The sequence below is a fragment of the Engystomops pustulosus genome, chromosome 1 (genome assembly GCF_040894005.1).
Source record: "Engystomops pustulosus chromosome 1, aEngPut4.maternal, whole genome shotgun sequence".
Classification (NCBI taxonomy): Eukaryota; Metazoa; Chordata; class Amphibia; order Anura; family Leptodactylidae; genus Engystomops; species Engystomops pustulosus.
Window position 1 is genome coordinate 161,578,132 of NC_092411.1, and position 23,191 is coordinate 161,601,322.

At 42.8% G+C, this 23,191-nt stretch overlaps 1 protein-coding gene across 1 annotated transcript in view; it reads left to right on the forward strand.

The window, feature by feature from the left end:
* UBXN6 (UBX domain protein 6) overlaps nucleotides 1-23,191 on the forward strand; it is a 68,152-nt gene that overhangs the window by 40,848 nt on the left and 4,113 nt on the right. Inside the window, exons 8-10 of the mRNA XM_072113516.1 lie at nucleotides 2,375-2,594; nucleotides 6,736-6,866; nucleotides 7,781-7,926. Coding sequence (XP_071969617.1) covers nucleotides 2,375-2,594; nucleotides 6,736-6,866; nucleotides 7,781-7,926 — 497 coding nt within the window. The remainder of the gene's footprint in view (nucleotides 1-2,374; nucleotides 2,595-6,735; nucleotides 6,867-7,780; nucleotides 7,927-23,191) is intronic.

Sequence of the window (23,191 nt, forward strand, 5' to 3'; positions counted from 1 at the left end):
TATCTGTCACCAGGAAGGTCATTTTAACATGACAGGTTTCAATAGCCTCTGACATGTTGATTTCAGAAATGCCTTTGTTGAGCATCTGAATAATTTCACTGCTTTTAATTGTTTCTTTAACTTTACCTGGCTCCCTGCCAGCAGTGTGTGGTGAGTCCTGGGGGAGCGCAATTCAAATGTGAATTGCTTGTGGCAGTAAGCTGACTTAAGCAGGGGAGAAGGAGGGTGAGGGAGGAAGGAGGCATTGAGGAGACGATGACTTGTGTCATTTGAACTGCTCCCCCTACCTTTCCTGGAATCGCCCCACACTGCTGGCAGGAAACCAGGTAAAAAAATGGTATGTTTAAAAAAAAAAAAAAAAAAAATTCAAAAATTCAAAATCTGCTGAATTATTCAGATGCACGACAAAGGCATATTTGAAATCAACATGCCAGATCATGTAACCATGTAAAACTAACCTTCCTGATGATGGGTTCCCTTAGTGAAACACAGTTGGGCAAATTTACTAAGGGGCGTGCACTGCACTTTTGTCCGACTGTGCGCGTTCTTCATGGCTAAAAGGGCTTGCACAGGAATTTAAGAGGTGTCTGAGCCATGATTGTGTCACAGCTGCAATGGCTTCCATGCAACACAAATTAGTAGGGGGCGTGCCGTCAGACAGTCCACTGATTCAGACTGAGCTCCGAATTTAACTTTCAAATTGTGTTGCACACCCCATGTTAAAGGATACCACAATAAAGATGATTAACTCAATTAACATAGGAAAGGCACCATCATCCCTATACAAACTCAATTATCCCCCGATCTTTACCAAAATTAAAGCAGAGTTGAAATGCTGGGAATCACTACTACTCAACATATCAGGGAGAGTCCACCTGATTAAAATGATCAGTTTTGTCAGACTCCTATATCCTATGCAGGCCCTACCATTATTATTGAAAACACAAGACATCAGGGAACTGAACAAAACATTTACAAAATTCATATGGCAGGGAAAGAGACCCCGTATAGGAGGCCTGAACTTCCCAGACATTAAAAGATACAACCATTCATACCTTGGCGCACACAGGGGATACACCGACTACAACAGGTCTTACACTCCACTGAACCAAGACTAAAAACCCTGACTGAAATAACCATAGAATTTCACTTACCACCAAGGCAAGAGTTCCAATATGCACAACTAAAAACCTTCTGCTCTACCAAACTGCGGAACTTAGCGGGAGAAATTATGACACTATAACAGGGGGACCAAACGTCAAGCAGACAATATCCTTCTTATATATACTACTGATGCCAGAGAGAGACGATACGGAAATAGCTTTACAATTCCCATATTGGGAAAAAATGGCTGAAAATGACAGAAACATCCCCAAGGATTTTACAAGGGTGGGCGGCAGTTAGGAAACACATTATTAGTGAAAAGTGGAGAGAAACATTTTTCAAACTGATGCATGGACCAATATTTGCCTTCAATATTCCAGCCTGAGAATCAAGACCAGACAGACTCACGGCATGTCCCAAATGCAACAAACCACTAACTGACCTCTTTCATTACATATGGACCTGCCCCTCAACGCAGGCTTTCTGAAAAGAGTTCCAGAAATTCATCACAGATCACTATGCAATAACAATTCCCCTGCAGCCGTTAGCTTTTCTTTTTCACTCTATAGCGCCACAAGGAGCGGAAGAAAATGCAGATATTATTATATCCCCTATTATACACTTCCTCTTATTGATTGCCAAAAGGTGTCTATTGAACCATTGGCTAATGACAACTCTCCCGACACTCTCTGAGGTCATAGATCAAGCAAAGGTATACCTAAACGTAGATAAAGTAGAGACGGAAAGAAGGGGGGACAAAAGAGTGAAAGCCTTCTTCCACAAATGGCGTAAGTTCATCACCAACCACATGACTACAAACGAGATCAGAGAACAATAAAGGCATGCTAGTCAGACCCCAAGGCAAAACCTGATACCACTTGACCCCCCCCCCTAATCATAATGTTAACACAACGAAAAAGGCTACTTCCCCTGGCTGGTTATATGATCACGATTTTTTTATCCTTACTGTATTTTATGATGTTTATACTCAATAGGTTAAATGTTGTTAAGTTATTTGTGATGTTAAAAACCTTGACCACAAGTGGGATGTGATTGTTTTCTATGTTTTTATTATAGTAAAAAAATTTTTTTTTAATTATTTGATTTCAAAAAGAAAAAATTATGAAAATAACTTACCTTAGCACTTGTTTTATGTGATGGAATTTCTTCAGTATTTTGTGCTTCACTTAACGGATAGAGAAACCGTAAAAAGATTAAATTATTATGGTTTGTTTACCTGACTCACAATATTTCTTTTTTTAACTACTAGATCTGCAAGAAGAATTCTATGTTTTGGGCATTGATTCTCTTGAAATATTAAGCGATTTGCAAAGTTATCATGATTCTTTGTTAAGTGGTGAGCCCTTAATTGCCACTCTTGATCGGCAACAACAGATCTTTGAGCCATCCTTTCAAGCTGCGAAATTTGACCTACCCAATGACTTCTACAACTTGACAGTAGAAGAGATCAGACTGGAACAAAAAGCAAGGTTAGTAAACTTTTGAGAAAAAAATATTTAGGATGCATTATATGTCCATATCAATGTGACTGAGAAAGTCTTTATGGAGTGCTACATCCATATACGCATCCACAAGCCGATATGTCTGCACCATGCTCACCGTGCTGTGACCTGGAGCCATAGAAATCCACATAGCAGCCGTGTGAATGACCCCTTAGTCTGGCTAGTCAGAAAAATGTCAAAAAAGGTCTAAAAGCCTTGAAAAGTGTTGCACAAGGCAATTTTTGTCTGCCACAATGGTTCTGCATGTTGTTTGCATGGTGTGTGTGAATGAGATGTTGTGATATTAGTTTGTTTTGTTTGAATACTAGTAAAAAAAAACTGATATAAACGGTAGTGGGTATACCCAACAGTAGAAATATTGCACATAAGCACCTGACAAGGCTTAACAACAGGTCAAGGGGTGAGAAGCATGAAAATCATTCTGAAACTACAAGAAAAATGCAAAGGCAGGAAAAAGAAAAAAGGAAGTGGAGAGAAGAAATATGAGTGAGGTGTGGGAAATACAAATAAGCCAAGTAAAGGTATCTGGCAAGAGAGATGGACTGCACTGTGGAAAAAATTTGCATAATCCCGCTATGATGACAAGATCATTGGCTGGTGTAACTCCTTAAGCCCCCGTGACGTTGGGGAACGTCATGGTTAGCTGCTGTTAGCGCCGCCATGACATTACCTAACGTTACGGGGATCACACAGGCTCAGAAGTAGAGCCTGTGCGTTCCTTGCAGGAAGCCGGCTGCATGTCATACCCAAGCCTTTTGCACAAGAAGCCGCGATTGCGATAGTCACGGTTCCATCTATTCGACTTGTTAAACTCCGCAGTCAAACATGACTGCAGCACCTAAAGCACCCACCTCTTCAGCCAGCGATCGCCCACCCCTATGCCTAGTATGGGGGTGTCAATTGTATCCATGGCAGCCCTGGGGCCAATGAAGGACCCCAGGGCTGCATTGTCTGACTGCCTGCTGGGTCAGACCCAGCAGTACAGCTATCAGCCTATACATTTGCATAGGCTGACCTTACTAATAGACTGCCATACATTTGATCACTTGTTCAAGAAAAGAGTGTAAGAAAAAGAAAAAAAGTTTAATAAAAAGAATTTTTATACTAAATAAAAGTGCCATAAACTCCCAAACACAATAAAACATGAAATTAACCACACAAAAACCGCACGTATTGGGTATCACCACGTCTGTAACAACCAGTACAAAACAGAATCATTACTGAATCCATATGGTGAACGCCTTAAAAAAAAAATGTATGATTTTTGCGCATTCAACCAAACAAAAAAAACACCATAAAAAGTGATCAAAAGTCACATTTTCCCCTGCATGATACCAATAAAAAGTAATGCAACATCAAAACAATAAAAAAGCTATATAAATGGGATATCACCATGTTATCTATGCTGTTTGGTGTAGGAAACACACAAAAAAACATAAAAATCAATTACTAAATAGATTTTTTTTAAAGCCCACCCCCAAAAAAAAAAAGGTTAAACAACGGGGTACTGCGTCCCCAAGTATAATATTACTACAATCCTTGAGGGGCCTAGTTTTTAAAATGGATCCACTATTTGGAGGTTTTTACTGCACTACCGTGTTAGGGGCTTAGCCAATGTGACATAGCACCCAAAATCTCTTCCAGCAGAATGCGCCAATAGGCGCTCCTTTCCTGTTTGTGATCACATGTGGGATATAACTGCATTCAGGAGAAACTGGGTAACAAACTATCGGGTTGGTTTACTTCTTTAACCCCTTTTAAAAATAAAAAATTTACAGGCCAAAGCAAGTTTTCTTTGGAAAAAGATTTTCACTTGCACCAGTCAATGTAAATATTCGCTATAAAACGCCTGTGATGGTAAAAAGCTCCGTATCAATGTAGATAAATTTTCTGGGTGGTGGTGTAGTTTCCAAAATAGGATCATTTCACTGTCGTAGTTCAGGAACTTTTCAAATATATAATGGCACCTGAAACTTCCTAGCCTGATATATAGCCTCATATATCTATCAGTCCCATCTGTAAAATCCTCTCAGCTTTCCCTGAAGTGGGCAGGACTTCCTGGTTGTGACTTCAGCTAAGAACAATGAGGCCATAACACTGAGGGCATTCATGTGAGCATGCAGAAAACAGTAAAGCCAATCGGGACACAGAATCGGTGTTACTGCTTGCACCAGGATACAAACCGTGAAGCCTCTCCAGAAGATAACCTATCTGAGAGGACAAGGCTGTATTTTGTTTGTTTGTTTTATTTTTTTTTAATCAATGTCTGTTTTTTTTTAATTTTTTTTTTTGCTATTCAACTCCATGGAAGCTTCCCCCATCTGCAACCTACCTCTTTCCTGCACTTTATACATACTGTGCTGTTTGTGCAGGATCTGATGCGATTTATTAGAATTGATTTGGAGACTGAGTTCTGTTTATAATTGTGCATTTAAACTAACACACATTATTGTCCTGCATTAAAACTTTCAAAAACAACCAGCTCTGCTACACACCATTCCAGGGTTATAAAAAGACTGCCTCCTTGTAATTGGATGATCTGAAGCATGTGATCAAAACATGCTTGTGACATCACTCAAGGTCCTGGAGTATTTTTTACATGCTGCCAGCAATAATGAGGACTGATATTCTCCTGCTGCTAGCAGCTACAGTTAGTCTCCTAGTACCCTTCCCAACAAGATCCACCCACCCTTCTCTCCTCTCCAGTATACAGATACAGATTACCATGGCAACCAATATAAAAATGTGAGGGAGAGCAGGCAGGGGGACAAGATAAAACCCCCTCTGGCAGGCAGACGACGAAGATAGCTATTGTGAGTAAATTGGAGAATTGCTTATAATAGCTTAGTGCAAATATTTTAATTCCTTACACTTACACCGTTGCTCTACGGCGCAGAGGTGCACGGGGTGTATGAAGAGGGCTCATGGGCCGAGTCCTCTTCATTCAAGAGTGGGGGTTGTTGCATATTGCAGCAAACCCCCACTGTAATAACCCCCACTGCATTTAAAAGACGGCGTTGTGTGGGCGCCACCATCTTAGATCCGATTATCGCTCCCCCTAACGTCATTGGGGGACGGCGATCAGTTCAGACCCGAGGCTCCATGTTTTCTGCAGTTTCGTTACAATGAGCCAGTGGTTCATTGTAATGTATACTGTGCAGAAATGCCATTTACTGCAATACAGTAGTATTACAGTATATGGTAGGAACGATCAGACCATCTAGGGTTAAAGTACTCTAGAAAGTCTAAAAACCTTTAAAAAAAAAAAAAAAAAAAAAAGTTTCAAAAAAGTTTTAAAAATTATTTTAAAAAATGTCATATAACTGACATAAAACGTAATAAACAGTAAAAGTTGCAGACACAATAGGTATCGCCACGTCCCAAAATGCCTGATCAAAATATAAAAACTGTTATTGCCGACGGTGACCCCCATAACTGAAAATGGCGCCCAAATGTCTGAAATGCAACTTTTACACTATTTTACTTCACATAAAAAATGGAATAAAAAGTGACCGAAATGTTGCATAGTCCTCAAAATTATAGCAATGAAACCATCAGCTCATTTTGCAAAAAATGACAACACAGCTCTGTACACCAAAGTATGAAAAAGTTATTAGCATCAGAAGATGGCGAATTTTTTTTCCCTTTTTTTTTTGTACACATTTGTTTAATTTTTTAAAATGTATTTAAAAAAACAACAACAATAAAACCTATATACATTTGGTATCACCACGATTGTACCGAACCAAAGAATAAAGTAGAGGTGTTATTTGGAGCGCACAGTGAAAGATGTAAAAACTGAGCCCACAAGAACATGATTTGAATGTGATCTTTTTTCCAATCTATCCACATTTGGAATTTTTTTCCAACTTCCCAATACACAGTATGGAATAATAAATAATGTGATGGAGAAGTAAAATGTGTTACGCATAAAAGAAGTCCTCACGCAGCTCTGTACACGGAAAAATGAAAAGGTTATGGATTTTTGAAGGCGGAGAGCAAGAAATGAGCGAAAAAACCCTTGTAAAAAGGCGTGTTGGAAGTTAAGGTTGTAAGAATAATTATATTAACATTAAATTAAGATTTTATTTCTGTGCCTTCATCATAGAACAGAGAAGTTACAGCAAGATTCCATGCTGAGGACTAAAGCGATGAGGGAGCGAGATGAAAAACAAGAAAAAAAGAAATATAAATATACTGTCCTAAGAATTCGATTTCCAGATGGCTATATACTACAAGGTGATTTTTTTTGTAGTTTTTGCTGCTCTAACAGTGAAATAAATCATTTGATTCGTGAAGTTTCATGTAATAGAAACATAGGGTTTGGCAAAAAGTGAATTCCTTCATGTATCTCTCGGGTTTTCTGTGTTTCCTTCTTGTGAGCAGGATAGAATAGAGGAAGATATGTTTTCTATGTATGTATTTAATGTATTTTCTAAAGTTCAAAGGTGCATTGCCAGACATCTATTGCATATTTACCAGATTCTTATAGTGTACAGTAAAACCATTTTTTACCACAAAGCCTTTTTTTTCCTAAAAACAGCACTACACATGTCTGGTATTGCAGTTCTACAATTTGTGCTGTTTCTCCCAGTAAGCAGCACATTGGACAGGGTCTCTTGTAGCTGGAGGAGGAGTAGTCACCTCTTCAGCTTTATACCAAGATGCTGCTATATGAAAAGAGGGGTGGAACTGGCAGCACAGAGCTGAGCAGAGGAGAATATCCAGCTCCAGCCATCAGCCCTACACATCCAACCTTCACCAATCCCACTGCAGAGGTGGTACCCTAGGCAATCACCTACCTCTGCCTACCCCTCGCCCCGACCCTGCTACAAGAACACCCACAAAACTGAAAATGTGCAACAGCTGAAAAATAGCGTGTTTTGCAAAGTTGTTTGTATTCCAACACCTTTAATATTTTGGGACCTAAAACTGCATTGTGCGGATACCCCAATTTCTCTTTTTTTCGAACCTTATAGTATATGTTTCATGTATAAATTCATCAAGAATTTACTCTTTAGCAGAGTAGAATAGACATTAGTATGTTCATAAATGCAACCACTATAGCTACCCAGCATAGCATTGCATATTCAAACAGCAAACTTTTCCAAGTTAATATTATTTAGACTTTGACTTTATTTTTGCAATTTCAGGCCTTTTCTGTGCACAAGAGCAGTTGTCTGTACTGGTTGAATTTATCCGTCAACATCTGCAGAATGACTGGCTTCCATTTGATCTAATTTCTCCTTGTGGCCAAAAGTTGGAGGATGAACAGCTTACCTTTATTGAGTGTGGTTTGGTGAGTAATAGTGATACAAGTAATGTAGAAACCATGCAGTGCACTGTACGATTATCACTGACCTGAAAATTTACAGCAGCTGGACTGGGTTATTGTAACTCCATTCTAGTTAGAACAACAACTGAGTAATGGGTAATAATTAGCTGAGGTAACACATAACGTTACAAAGCGAAAAGCAGCATGCAAATGGTCGCAAAATATTATTTGAAAAAAAAAAAGTGCTGCTGTTTGGCCATTTAAATAAACACTTTGCTCTTACACATATATTAGCAGCTATGGGTAATGATTGAGGTTGAAGGGAAAGTGAAGAAAATTTAAAGAAAAATAAAAAGGCACTTTCATAATAACAAGAAACAAAGTTTATACAAGCAAACCATAAGTCCATTTGTGCATATATAATAGTCAGGAAGTGATTATTCATAGTGATTTTTAACACATTGATTCAAAATTAACAGAATAATACACAATAATATATTCTGTTGCTCACCCCTTTCTGTTCAAGAAAAACCATCTTGTCAGCTCCCCAATATTCACAGTTCCCCCACTTCTTTTTCCCAGGCTATGATGTCTTCCTCTTGGGAAGATGCCAACAGGACCCAGTACCCTTCTGGAGTCGCAAGGCATTTTATTTGCCCATGCTGCAACAAAAAGCTGCCATGTGGTCAGCCTTACCCCATTTGTGCCTAGTGGCTTACCCCCGGGCCTTCCCAGGATCCCTCAGGTCCTTCTGCATGTGATGCAGTTCCCCTGGACGTCCTTGACCATGCAGTGGGAAACCTTGCAACGCTGTTACAATCTATGGTGGAGTCCTTGGAATGTCTTCCTGCTTGCAGCCCATACCCTTTCCAAGAAAACCCATCCCTCTGGACCAACTACATCTTTTAGGGGTAGACTCCACCTTCTGTATACTGTTGTTGAGAAATAATATAATGATGTAGGTCACCAAGATAGGGTTACTTATTTTGCATAATAAAATGGTAGAATATAGCTGCCACCTATGGTTGCCACTATACCAGAATTTTGAGTGTGATACGATACCCAGAAAAGTATTGCAATACTTGATATAGATACGATACTTTTCAAAAAAAGTATTATCTGAATGTTTAGGGTGTGGTTACATGGGGCGTTTACATTGCATTTTGAAATTTGCATTTCCATTGAAACACATGTGATCAGTAACGGTCACCAGTGATTTGGGAGGAGAGCTTTAGTGTTTTAAGTGTGTTAGTGTAGTATATGTGTTGTAAAGGTTATCCTGGTAATGTTACTCTAAACTAGTATACTAAATAGTATAATTTAGGGCTCATATAAACAGGTGTTTTTGAGGTCCGTGTGCTATCCTTTTTTAGCGGATGGCAAACTGACCCACTGTTTCCTATTGGTCTGTTCACATTTTTTTCCACGGATATGCAGACAGTGAGAAAAAGTATAGCAGCTTGCGTTATTTTGTCTCGCATGCTTACAATGTACATCCATAGAAGTCAATGGATCTGCATAAAATGTATACAAACGAACACGGACCAGATCCGGGATCAAATATCCATAAAATCTTCAATCTTTATTTTAAATTTCAGATAAAAACTTTACATCCGAACAGGAGTCCAAGTATGAGTCAGGAAATATCTCCTATGCGTTTCAAATAGATACACTATTCTTAATCATGGCTAAGTTTACTTACAACAATCACGATCTTATGTGATAGCAGAGCCCGCCCCGTAACCGGAAGCCATCTCACAATCAGAGGCAGCTGTGGAGGGGGCTCGGCACAGTAATCATTCTAAACATTTTAAACATTACATCTTACATTTAATATTTGTTAAAACATATACAAGTCATAATAGTAAAAACATGGAGGACCTAATGCATGAACAAAGAGGTAAGTATATATGTAGTATAAATATCAATACTAGCATATCACATCTACTCTTTTATTTAACCCTTTCGGGACTCCAAGGAAAATATCCAAAAAGTCTCCCGATTCTATAAATGTATGTCGCATGCATGACATCTGTAGAGTTTTTTTCTTCAAATGTTGCTAGGCAAACAACTGGGCGAGACAAGAAGTAGATTATAAACCCATCAGCTTTTTTTGCAAATGTGAATTAGCCCTTATTTTTAGTCTTCAACATTTTTATTCATTTAACTGTATTATATGCTTAAAATATTATAATCTCCATAATAATTATCTCCATAGTAATAATCTCAATAATAATCTCTGAGAAGATCCCTCTCTATAAACCAGTGCATTAGGCCTGTGTCACAGTGAAGCTCTTGGTTACATAAAATCCTCCCATTTATAACCACTAACCCCATAGCCTAGTGCAGTGGTGGCGAACCTATGGCACGGGTGCCAGAGGTAGCACTCGGAGCCATTTCTGTGGGCACTCACCCCAGGACAGAGTTCATCAAATAGGGCCAAATCCACCAAATCTTCCTGCAGTCCCAGGCAACTAAAGAGATGCCGCTCTCAGCGCTATTTTAAAGCGACACTTCATTGGCTGTTTGGAACTGTGGGAAAAGTGAGAAGGTGTGGACTGGGTTGCATTATCTTTGGAGGTCCTCCTGCTGGACCCACCATTCTTCCTCTCAAGACCTGGAGAGACCCTGGAAAGAGGCTACAGTGAGAGTCTGAATTTGCCCTCCTTCTTTCAGCTGTACTGGTGGCCGATACGACTGAATACTGCTTAAAATGCCGAGTTGGCACTTCACGGTAAATAAGTGGATTTTGGTTGTAGTTTGGGCACTCGGTCTCCAAAAGGTTCGCCATCACTGGCCTAGTGGATAGAGGCTCTGTCCTGTATCTCTATGGTAAGTGGAGTGTGGAGGCTGTGGGTTAAAAATTATTTACCGTATATACTCCGTGTATAAGCCGAGAATTTCAGCTCAATTTTAGAGCTGAAAAATCCAGACTTGGCTTATACACGAGTCAGTCTTCATATAGGCAGCTGTCTTTGTCGCCCAAACACCCTTATTACGCCCGGCACCAATGTTACGCCCAAACACCCTTATTACGCCCGGCACCAATGTAAGCAGCTTAACTCTTACCCGGGGGTCCTGGGTGTGCGGGAGGAGAATGGAGGGAGTGTTCTGCAGCTGCATACTATAGGGATGAAGTATGCAGCCGCGGCTCCTTGGTGGGAGAGCGGTGCGGGTTCAGGGGCTGTCAGTCCCGTGGCTGCATAGTGTAGGGATGCACTGCGGGCTGGAAGGAGGGGGATGGCGCTTCCTTCACACTGTGCAGGAGGGGGGCTGGCAGTGTGACCAGAGAAAATAACTCATAGGCTGTCACAGTGTGTGTGTGATAGAGATATATATATATATATATATATATATATATATATATATATATATATATATATATATATATATATATATATATATATATATATATATATATATATATATATATATATATATATATCTCTATATCTATCTATATCTATCTATCTATCTATCTATCTATCTATCTATCTATATATATATATATATATATATATATATATATATATATATATATATATATATATATATCCATATATATATCCAGTGTCTGGTAGAGGTGTTTAATGTCCTGCTTCTGCATCACTCTGCATAATAAATATAATCCCCTTTCTCATGTAATAGATCAGCTTTCCTAGACTGTCACAGACAGAACACACACACATATATATATATATATATATATATATATATATATATATATATGTGTGTATGTGTGTGTGTGTGTGTTCTGTCTGTGACAGTCTAGGAAAGCTGATCTATTACATGAGAAAGGGGATTATATTTATTATGCAGAAGTAGGAAATTGGACCACTGCTGTTGCCATAAAACACCTACACCAGACATCAGTAGCTGCGGCATTTCCCACCCTCGGCTTATACTCGAGTCAATACGTTTTTCCAGATTTTTGTGGTAAAAGTGGGTACCTTGGCTTATATTCGGGTCGGCTTATACTTGAGTATATACGGTAATTGCATAATTTAGAGCCCTGTGCCTGGGGAGGCCCTGGGAGATGGAGAGACCCATATATGGACAGATGATGATATTTCCTTGATGACATGGTCCCTGCTCTGCCGCTAACCCGACAGATCTCTCAAAGGGATTCCCTGCCCGATGTGTGCTCTGGGGAAGCCCTTGTAGATGTAGAGACCATATATGGACAGATGGTGATATCCACTAACTCGACACGTGTACACAAAGGATTCCTTTCCCGATGTCTGCAGATACAAGGAGTCTGTGGAAGTCTTTCAGTACAGCAAGTAACAGAAACCTGGTATTGAACCATTTTGGCTATAAAAGTATAGCACAAGTAACCAAGATTTCGATGCATCGTGGAACCCTTCTGCCACATCTTCCCTTCCAGGAGATGTTGTCTTTTCCTGATCCCATCTACATCAAATGCTACTTGTTTGGTGTCATAAATAACTATCCCTTGTAAGCCAAATACAAGGATGTTACACCAGTTACAGGTGATTGTAATAATGCTAAAACATCCTTCCAGGCTAGATCAATGCATGTAAACCTGTACGTATAAAAATAATATAAAGTATACACCTACATATACAACTGCAGCGATTTCAGCTCAATTCCCAGAGCCGTTCTTATAAGAGGTCCAGTGGCTTCCAGCTACATGCTAGATCTGTCTCTGGTTTGTCAAGCTCTTCAAGAGAGTGCGCCGCTGTTGTGGGCGTTTCTTCTACAAGGTCTTCAGTTGGGGACACCTCTGCATCAGGCCCTCCATGGCAGAAGAGTCTGAGTCAGACAGTCAAGGATACATTCAATCAAATCAAAGATGAAGCCAGTAACTACCAGACAAAGGAGTTTTAATTCCGCCGCATCATTTGCACAATGTCTGTCTTAACAAGTCACCAGAACTCAAATACCATGATGGCCAAGGAGTGGAAACAGGGGTATCCAACCTCTAAACAAGAGAAGATCCTTTGTTCCCTTTGTAATTGTTGTTGTTGATGCATAGTGCCATGCCTTTCTAGGGCTACCATTCTTCTACTGGAGGATTCCTTTTCTCTTTCTAATCCATTAGACAATAAGTTTTATTCTTTTTCCAAATAGACATTTATTGTGGCAGGTTCAGCTCCCCGCCCTGACTTTGGCCCAGAAAGGGAAAGACTTGCTGACCCAGGATGCGAAAAACAACTCTCTCGGCGGTTGTCCTCTGGAGCCCCTTCTGAGTCACTTCAACAACTCACCTCCCAGCTCCTTCATGCTTCCAGACACCTGGAATGTATCTAAAAAGGGTTTAATAATTCTTGGCCCAGACCCTAAAGCTGTGGAGATCCCTTGTCCAACGGAAAGTCTTGTCCCGACCCTTCAGTCCCCTCACGCCATTGTTCTCCAACCAGCCTTTTCTAGAACCAGATTTTTGGGTTGTTCCAACCATGAAGATATACGCATGCATGATATTCTTGGAGAGGCACCAATTCCATCGCACACAGAGCTATTGGACTTAGCCACCTCCTCCAAACTTTCATGGTTGGAAATGACTCAGCTGGGAGTATTCCTTAAAGGACCGGGGTCCGCCGCTGCCTTCAATGCTACACTAAGCCCATTTGAGACTCTGTTTCGCACAAACCCCCCTCCGGAACATTGCATCTCACAGATCTATGGCCTCCTCATAAAAGAGTCAGATAGTTCGCCACCGCCCTTCCTTGACAAATGGGCTAAGGATTTGAACGTCTCATTGTCTCCTAGGGACTGGGACAGGGCGTTTCTGTTCATGCATAAACTTTCAATAGCATGCACTGCACAAGAGAAAAACTATAAAATCCTTTCCAGGTGGTACAGGGTCCCAACCCTGCTGCATTCAGTCTACCCCAATCCAGGACACATGTTGGAGATGCGAAAGAGAGAGAGGCGACATGATACACATTTGGTGGACATATAATCACCAATTTCTGGCACCAGGTGTTTGAGGTATCATCTTCTTTGACTGGCATACTTGCCCCCAAAACCCTGGTGGTTGCACTGCTTTCTGTACTTCAAGGTACCATAAAGAAACAGAAGGGTTCCCTACTGAGGTTTTTCCACATAGGGGGGATGACTGTGCGAGCCGCTAAGGTGGCGCACTACTACTCCGCCGTCTATCTCTGATTGGGCCCAAGAGCTCCTGGCCATTTTTCGTATGGAGGAACTAATGGTGGACACTCTTGCCACGACCGAGAAGCATATACAATTGTGGCAGCCTTGGATGGTTTTTCGGGAATCCCAGAGATTCAGAGACCTCCTAGGCGCTGACACATAGACCATGTTCTCTCAGTCGCATAGTACTTCCTCCAATAACTGTCCCCTTCCCCCTTATGCCTCTTGTCGTTGTATTTGTTATCGTTATGCGTTTATATGATGTAAGTATATGGAAAATCTTTAAAATCCTAATAAAATGTTTGAAATATAAAAAGGGTTTAATAGGTCTCCATTCTCCGGTTCTCAAGCTTTATAGCTCCTGGCTCCCTAAGATCATTTCAGAGGCTATGGGGGTCAAGAGCCACTCTACAAAGTCACAGGGTTTTCATGGTTCCACTTCCTACTCGGGTGTCTGAAGCCCGCATCTCTCCTCGTGCAAGGCTGTCATTCAAGGTCAAGCCGGTTTACTGGCAAGCGAGCTACCAAATGCCTAAAGCCCTATTATCCAGGTCCACTACCTTGGCACAATATCTCGCTCCTTAAGGTGGCCAAAATAAATGTTCCTGCCATCTCTGCAGTTCAGGAGTCGACAATTGGGGGCTTACTTGAGCCGAACGCGGTTGTATGGGGGAGGTGGGGGCACCTTGGACAGACTTAATTATTTCCCTCAAGTGTCAATCACAAGTTCCCAGATCACAGCGAATGGCCCAGGTCGTCTCCTGGCAGATGCAGAAGTTCTGGCTTCTATCTTTTTCCTCCTCTTCCCCACTTCCTTAAGCGAGTAAAGGTAGAGGCGGTTCTAGCCATACCCAGATTGGCCGTGCATGGCTTGGTACACAGATCTGGTGTTTCTCCTAGCAGATTCACCCTGGGCTTTTCCGCTTCGTTCTCACCTCCTTTCCGAAGGTCCGCTAATCCACCCGAGTTTACCTCAGCTGCATTTGACATTGTGGCTGTTGAAACCGCGGTGCTGAACATTCAAAGGATTATCTGCTCCTAGTTATTCAGACAATGATTAAGGCTTATAAGCCTCAGTCCTCCAAGACCTACCACCGAAGGCCTACTTGGAAGACCTACTTCCTGTAGTGCGAGCAGGGTGCACTCCATCCTCTGGTCTATTCCACTACCAAGCTTAGTCTTGCCTCTCTATAAGGCCAAGTCTTTGCTCTGTCCATCCTATTAAAGAGAACCCTTGCTGTTGTTGTCCTCAGGTAAGGACCTTCCTTCAGGGATTAGCTCACTGTGCCCCCCACTACCGGAACCCAATTGAACCTTGGAACCAGAATCTAGTTTTGGAGGCACCTCAATCCCCTGCTGGAGGTCTCCTTACGCATCCTTTCTTGGACACTTGCCTTCCTGTGGCAATAACATCCTTACGCAGGGTTTCAGAGCTAGCTGCTCTTTCTTGTCATTCTCTCCCTGGTGCTTCATAGGTGGTGTCCAATTTTCATCTCAACAAGGATGTTGTCATGCCATTCATAAGCTTGATGTAGTCCAGGCTATCCAGGCTTATCTGGCTGTCATCAGATTCCCTGTTCTTGGTTTCTGAGGGTCCACGTAAGGGCTTGGCTGCTTTCAAGACCACCATTTCCAGGAGGGTGCGGTCTGCTATTAGGGAAACCTACACAGCCTGCAGTCATACTCGCCACTCAATCAAAGCTGGCAGTTGGAACCTCCTAGGTCGTTCGCTTTCAGGCTTTAGTTGTCCAGACTTGCAAGGCTGCCACCTGGGCCTGTGTCCATTCTTTCTCAAAATTCTATCAGATTCATTCCCTGTCTTCTGCCGATACCAGCCTGAGGCAGTGGGTGCTTCAGGCAACAGAAGGCTAGGGTTGTGTGCATAGTATAATGTCTGTAAGGGACTGCTCCCAGACTTCCCATGGTGCTGTGTCCCCTAATATTAGAACGAGTGATTGGGATTTTTGTACTTGCCATAAAATCCATTTCTCATTGGGGGACATAGATCCCACACTCTGCTTCATGTTATGTCCTTTTCAGGGCACTTGCTGTGTTTTTCTCAAGGACATGTTAATTCTATTTTTTTTTTTTTTTTTAAGATTTTATTTATGAATTTTTCATTTTTAAATTCAACAATAACACCTTAAAACATTAGACTACGGCGCAGCGTAGTAATACTTGAGGATAGCAAAACAGCATAGGCAAATATCGCAATCGGTCAAATAGCATTCTAGTATCAGAAATAGATGACCATATCAGTACATATACAGCATGTAAACGCCGCAGTCGGAACTTAATGAACAAACATTCAGGCACCCATTCATGCAGACACACAAAGACAGAACACTAACAACACATCACCCTCTTCGCATGGGGTTCGAGCCAGACAAAGGGATTCGTTTATGATAGCTACTTTACACCGCAGTGTTAGAGTTCATGTTCCATCTAGACCAAATAAATTCAAATTTTTGAGGGCATTGTCTGTTATTGTATACAGAGTAATACATAGGGATAACCTTGTTGACCAGCGTTATCCATTTCTGCAGGGGAGGGGGGTCACGATCCTTCCAGGACATAATCACCACCTTACGAGCATAGTACAGAACGAGTCTAAAGAAGATCCTGTCATAATGGCCGCCAATGACCTCATTTATTACTCCCAAAAGGCAAACCTTGGGGTTGGCTATATGGGGAAAGCCAAAGTGACTGTTGAGGAAGGTTAGCACTTCTGTCCAAAAGGCACTGACCCTGGGGCATGCCCACACACAATGTAAGAAAGAACCACAGGCTACTTGACATCTGAAGCAGTTATCATCCTGTCTAGCCCCCATACGATTAAGTCTTACCGGGGTGTAATAAATTCTGTGAAGGAATTTTGTTTGTACTAGGAAATCCCTAGCGCTCACCACTTAGTCAAAGTATGAGTGCTCAACTTCCCCCCATTCCTCTTCTGAGAGGTCTGGGATATCCTCCCTCCATGAGCCCGATCAAATGGTCTAACTCCCTGTGCTTGCAGAACATTGTACACTTGTGTGAGAGTTTTTGATAGATCAGGGGTTCCTAGCAGGGTTTCCAGTTTAGTGAATTCAGTGGACAATTTAGTGGACCCAAACTGGGCCTTAAAGGCGTGCCACAGTTGGGAGTAGTGAAAGGACGCCATGGGGGGCAGGGAAAATTTCTCCCGCAGTTCACTAAGAGAGAGTAGCTCAGAGTTTGAGGATAACAATTGACCGATGAACTTGACACCTGCAGCCCCCCACATCGTCCACCCAGGCAGGGAGAGAAGGTGTAGGAACCAAGGGTTTAACCAAATGGGAGATCTGGGAGACACTGGAGGGGGAGAGGAGGGGCTGACTAGCAATTGAGCTCTTCGCCAGCATATAGCTACGGTACGCAGAGGAATTGGGATTGAGGCCGGGGATTTGTACCTATATAGAAGGTTCGTAAGAGCTTCATATGACCCCATCAGAGACCCTGCCAAAGCAGTGGCTGCATTCCCCCTATCTATGTCGATCCACCACTGTGCGTAGACAAGTTGGGATGCCAAATAGTAAAGGTATAGGTCAGGTGCCGCTAATCCACCCCGAGATCTAGGAGCCTGTAGCACGGCCAGACTGAAACGTGGGCTGGTCCCTTGCCAATAAAAAGTTCTTAAAATACTGTCTATACGTTTAAATATTAGTTTGGGGAGTAGTACCGGGCAGGAGTGAAGTAGATATAAGAATTTTGGTAGATAAATCATTTTAAAAATATTAATGCGACCATATAGGGATATGGGTAATGAGGACCATGCTTGCAACCGTTTCTCTGTGTCTGTTATCAGGGGGTCAATATTTAATGCAACATAATCCTGGACCCTGCGGGACACCCTAACACCAAGATATCTAAAGCTAGATACCACCTGCAGGGGGATAGATAGATTAAGACTGGTATTTCCGGATAAAGGGAAGAGGACTGACTTATCCCAATTTACCCGTAGGCCTGAGATGGAGCCAAATCTGTCAATTAGGGAAAGAAGCGACACTAGGGAAGCGCCAACATCTCCAAGGTATACTAAGGTGTCGTCTGCGTATAGAGAAACCTTCTCCGTGATCGACCCTCTTACCAATCCAACTATATCAGCGGAAAGGCGAATAGCCACAGCAAGGGGCTCAATGGCCAATGCAAAAAGTAACGGGGACAACGGGCAACCCTGCCTGGTGCCCCGGCCCATGGGGAAGGGGGCAGACACATTCAGGTTAGTTCTGACCCTGGCTTTCGGACCCTGATATAGAAGCTGGACAAGGGCCAGGAATCTGGGGCCTATTCTCATTTTAGCCAGTATGGGCCATAAATATGGCCACTCGACAGTCGAAGGCCTTGCAATTGTCAAGTGAAAGAACAAAGCCAGGATCAGGAGAGCCCACAGCTGCTTCTATGTTTAGGAATAATCTCTGAATATTAATATCCGTTCCCCTGCCGGGCATGAAACCCGTCTGATCCGGATGCACCAGTGACAGAATCACCTTATTCAGTCTTGTTGACAAGATTTTGGCTAGGATTTTTACGTCGGTGTTAAGGAGAGAAATGGGTCGGTAGGAGTCAGGGAGAGAAGGGTCTTTCCCGGGCTTCGGGAGAACTACTATTAAGGCTTCTCTCATAGAGGGAGGCAACGAGCCATGCTCCAGGGCTGTGTTAAAAACATCAAGCAGCTTAGGGGCCAAGAATTCACATCTACTCCTATACCATTCTCCCCCCAACCCGTCTAAACCAGGTGTCTTACCCGATGGAAGAGACTGAATAGCTAATTCCACCTCCTCCGCTGAGATAGGGGAGTCTAGTTCTAGTGATTGAGCAGGGGTTAAGCGCCACAGAGGAAGGTCATCCAAGAAGGCATCCATTTCGGCAGCCGTGGTAGATATGCTAGGACTGTACAGGGAAGAATAAAATTCCTTAAACACCTTATTTATGGAGGTAGGATAATGTACCAAGGCCCCATTCGCATCTGCTATAAAGGGGACTGATGCACACGGTCGTTCCGCCCTGGAGAGGTATGCAAGTAACTTACCATTTTTGTCCCCAAATTCAAAAACTGAGGCTTCAGAAGCCAAAAGGCGTTTGCTAGTGCGTTCCTTGGCCAGAGCAAGATGTTCCCGCTGCACCTGCGCCCATGCCCTCTTATTATCCCCACTGGGATTCTCTATGTATCTTTTTTCAGCATCCTGTAGTATAGAGGTCAACCCTCTTTCTTTAGCGCCCATAACCCTCCTATGCCCCGCCACCCCAGAGATGATCGTCCCCCTCGTAGAGGACTTGTATGAGTCCCATAGTAGCAATGGGTCTGGATGGTTATGATGTGTTTCCCAGAATTCATTATGATCTGTCTGCATTTTCATCTGCTCTGTAGGAGTAGAAAGCCATGCAGGGTGCAGGCGCCAAATTCGAGAATCACAGGGAGGACCAATCAGTAGATTGAGAACCAAAGCGGAGTGGTCCGAGATACTACGGGGGCAGTGGAAGATAGAGTCAACCATGGGGAGCACGTCAGGAGAGCCTAACGCCAGGTCTATTCGAGAAAAGGTCCTGTGCACTGAGGAGTAAAAGGTATACTCTTTTCCCAAAGGATATTTCCCCCTCCAGAGATCTTTCAAGCTAAGGGACATTATCCATTCATTTAATCGAGTTGATGCGGGGTCTACACCACTAGTGCGATCCAGAGATGGATCAGGCACCGCATTAAAATCCCCTATACATATTAACGGACCCGGGGGCATGGCTGCCAATTTATCTTTCAGTGCTTGTAATGGACCAGTATCAAAAGGAGGAGGGACGTACACTGAAACAATGGTGAAGGAGGACCCCCATAAGGAGCAATGCAATATAACAAAGCGGCCAAAATGGTCGATGGCCACCTGTAACACCTCTATTGGAAGGGATTAAGATACAAGTATAGAGACACCTCTTGCATACACCGAGTATGAGGAGTGGTAACCCCTAGCAACCCAGGCACGTTTCAGTGATAGAATTTTTTGTCCTGTAAGGTGCGTCTCCTGTATACAGACTATATGGGGAGACTGTTTTTTAATGGTATCCAAAATTATAGCTCTTTTAAATTTAGAATTTAGCCCTCTAACGTTCCAGCTCATTACTTTAATTGGCGCCATAAAAGTGAGGGGGGATATGGGTCTGGCTGGAGGGTTGGAGAATTGGAACCTGCAAAGAGAAGTGGAGAGGACATGGACACATACAACCAAGCACACACACATACACACAACTTTACAACAAAATACACATAATAAAGCATTAACATGTGTAAACCTGTATCCCAATTATACATTAGAAACAACCCCCTGTCTAACACTCTAACAACTGAAGTGCAGACCTATACCCTCGAACTATCTAACTACCAGGAACTGTGGTCCCTAACTAGGATAAACCCCAAAACTGCTTATCCCGGGAGCCTGACCCCTACAGTTAGGGGAATAGGAAGTAAATGATGGATAGCACCTATCGCTCAAATACAGTATAGAGGGGAGACCCCAACAATTTACTAGAGGGGGTGGAGGCACCCACCTTGAAGTATTGTATGACATAACCGCTTAGCTATATTAGAACTGGGACCCCAGTTATGACACGCAGGTCCTCTTGACTAAAAGGGAAAACTTTGAGTACACTCCAGCCCATGGTCAGGGAGGAGGAGCCGCCCTAGCACTTCCAGGAGCCCTAGGGGCTGAGTCCACCCAGTGCATGGCTTCGGACGGGGAGGTGAAAAAACGGGTCCTCTGACCATCTATCACACGGAGACGTGCAGGGAAAATCATCGAGTATTTGTACCCCTTATCCCTTAGACGACTGCGAACCTCATTGAAATGGGTGCGCTGCTTCCGCACCGCAGCAGAAAAATCTGGGTAAAATGCTATTCTGTTATTACCCAAGAGGATCTCCCCTTTGCCTCTAACCGCTCGCAGGATTGCGTCCCTATCCCTAAAGTGTAGCAATCTGACTAGGAAAGGCCTAGGATTTCCCCCCGGAGGGCCAGGGCGGGATGGGACTCTATGGGCCCTTTCTACCGTGAAAAACTGCGAGAAAGTCTCTGCAGGAAGCAAGTCCTTCATCCATTTTTCAAAAAAGGCGACCAGATCGGGACCCTCAGCTTTCTCGGGGAGACCAACAACTCTTATATTGTTGCGCCTTAGGCGGTTCTCAAAATCATCCGCCCTGTCTGCTGCGGCAGCCATCTGACGTTGTAAATCAGTAATCTGAGCAGGCATTGGTCTCTGGACATCTTCAACATCAGAAATGCGGCGCTCCGTCTCGGTTATCCGCTCCTTAGCTTTATGGACGTCATATTTTTTGTTTTATATATTTTCTACTGCCTTTGCAAAGACTGATAAGCATACGGCTTGTGGTGAGGATATAGCACACACTTTTTTTTTCTTCTAACTAGTGGCATCTATCTAGCAGCCAGCCCTATACCCATGGTGCTGTGTTCCCCTACATAGCAATGGACACAGGAAGTACAAAAACCCCACATTTCCTTTTTTTTTTTAATATCCAACTCCGGGGTATGCCTTATAGTCGGTATATCTTGGGCTACATTTCCCCAAATGTATGCATGCCGGGCCATAGCCAGGCGGGCATACGTCCGGCGCCATGGAGAGAAGGAGGGGTGACCCCTCCCCTCTCCATGGAAATGCACGTTTATGGGCCGTAAACACGGAGAAAGATAGGTCATATCTTTCGCCTGTTCTATTGTAAGGCATGTTTTCGCTTATTGATCAATGAAGTTTTGTTGAAACCTTAGAATAATACCAGGATATACGATGATGCCAGGCTATATACTTTTCTAATTGGGGAAAACTTAGATACTTTTTCAAGTACCGTATATACTCGAGTACAAGCCGACCCGAGTATAAGCCAAAGCCCCTAATTTTCCACTAAAAACTGGGAAAACCTATTGACTCGAGGATAAGCCGAGGGTGGGAAATGCATTGGTCACAGCATATAGCCAGCCTGCCCCCTGTAGTAGTATACAGCCTGCCCCCAGTAGTATACAGCCTGCCCCCAGTAGTATACAGCCAGCCCAGCCTGCCCCCAGTAGTATACAGCCAGCCCAGCCTGCCCCCAGTAGTATACAGCCAGCCCAGCTTGCCCCCAGTAGTATACAGCCTTCCCCCAGTAGTACACAGCCTGCCCCCAGTAGTACACAGCCTGCCCCCAGTAGTACACAGCCTGCCCCCAGTAGTATACAGCTTGCCCCCAGTAGTATACAGCTTGCCCCCAGTAGTACACAGCCTGCTCCCATGTAGTATACAGCCAGCCTGCCCCCATGTAGTATACAGCCATCCTTCCCCCATGTAGTATACAGCCATCCTTCCCCCATGTAGTATACAGCCAGCCTTCCCCCATGTAGTATACAGCCAGCCTTCCCCCATGTAGTATACAGCCAGCCTTCCCCCATGTAGTATACAGCCAGCCTGCCCCCATGTATTTAACACCATCCGAGTAAATTATACCAAGTTAATAAGACAAAGGGGGTCATTTATCTTTAGTCAAGACATTTGTGTGTCTTTTTGGTTTTCCTGGGTTTTGGACCTGTTTGATTAATCTTAGAGGTTGATATATCAGGCAGCTGAATCTGTTTGGTTTTTGTGACTTTTTATTCAAAAAGTTAAGCACTCTATTACAATCTCTTCTAAATCCTGATCTGTGTCTAACTTTGGTGGAAAAGTTGCAAATTTTATCACAAATATGCAAATGCACAGTTTGCAAGTTTACAATCGCATTATGTGTTTACCTCCCAAAAATTTGTAATAAAATGTGATCAGTCAGATGTACACCAGAATAGTATCAATATAACCATTATCTTATCCTGCACTAAACATGCACTAAAAACAAACATACGAGTTTTCCCCGAAAGGCTGTATTTCGAGTAAAACCTCAGAAAACCTGTACATGTTTGTTGTCTCTTTAATCGTACAGAACTACAATATACACTCACCAGCCACTTTATTAGGTACACCTGTCCAACTGCTCGTTAACACTTAATTTCTAATCAGCCAATCACATGGCGGCAACTCAGTGCATTTAGGCATGTAGACATGGTCAAGACAATCTCCTGCAGTTCAAACCGAGCATCAGTATGGGGAAGAAAGGTGATTTGAGTGCCTTTGAACGTGGCATGGTTGTT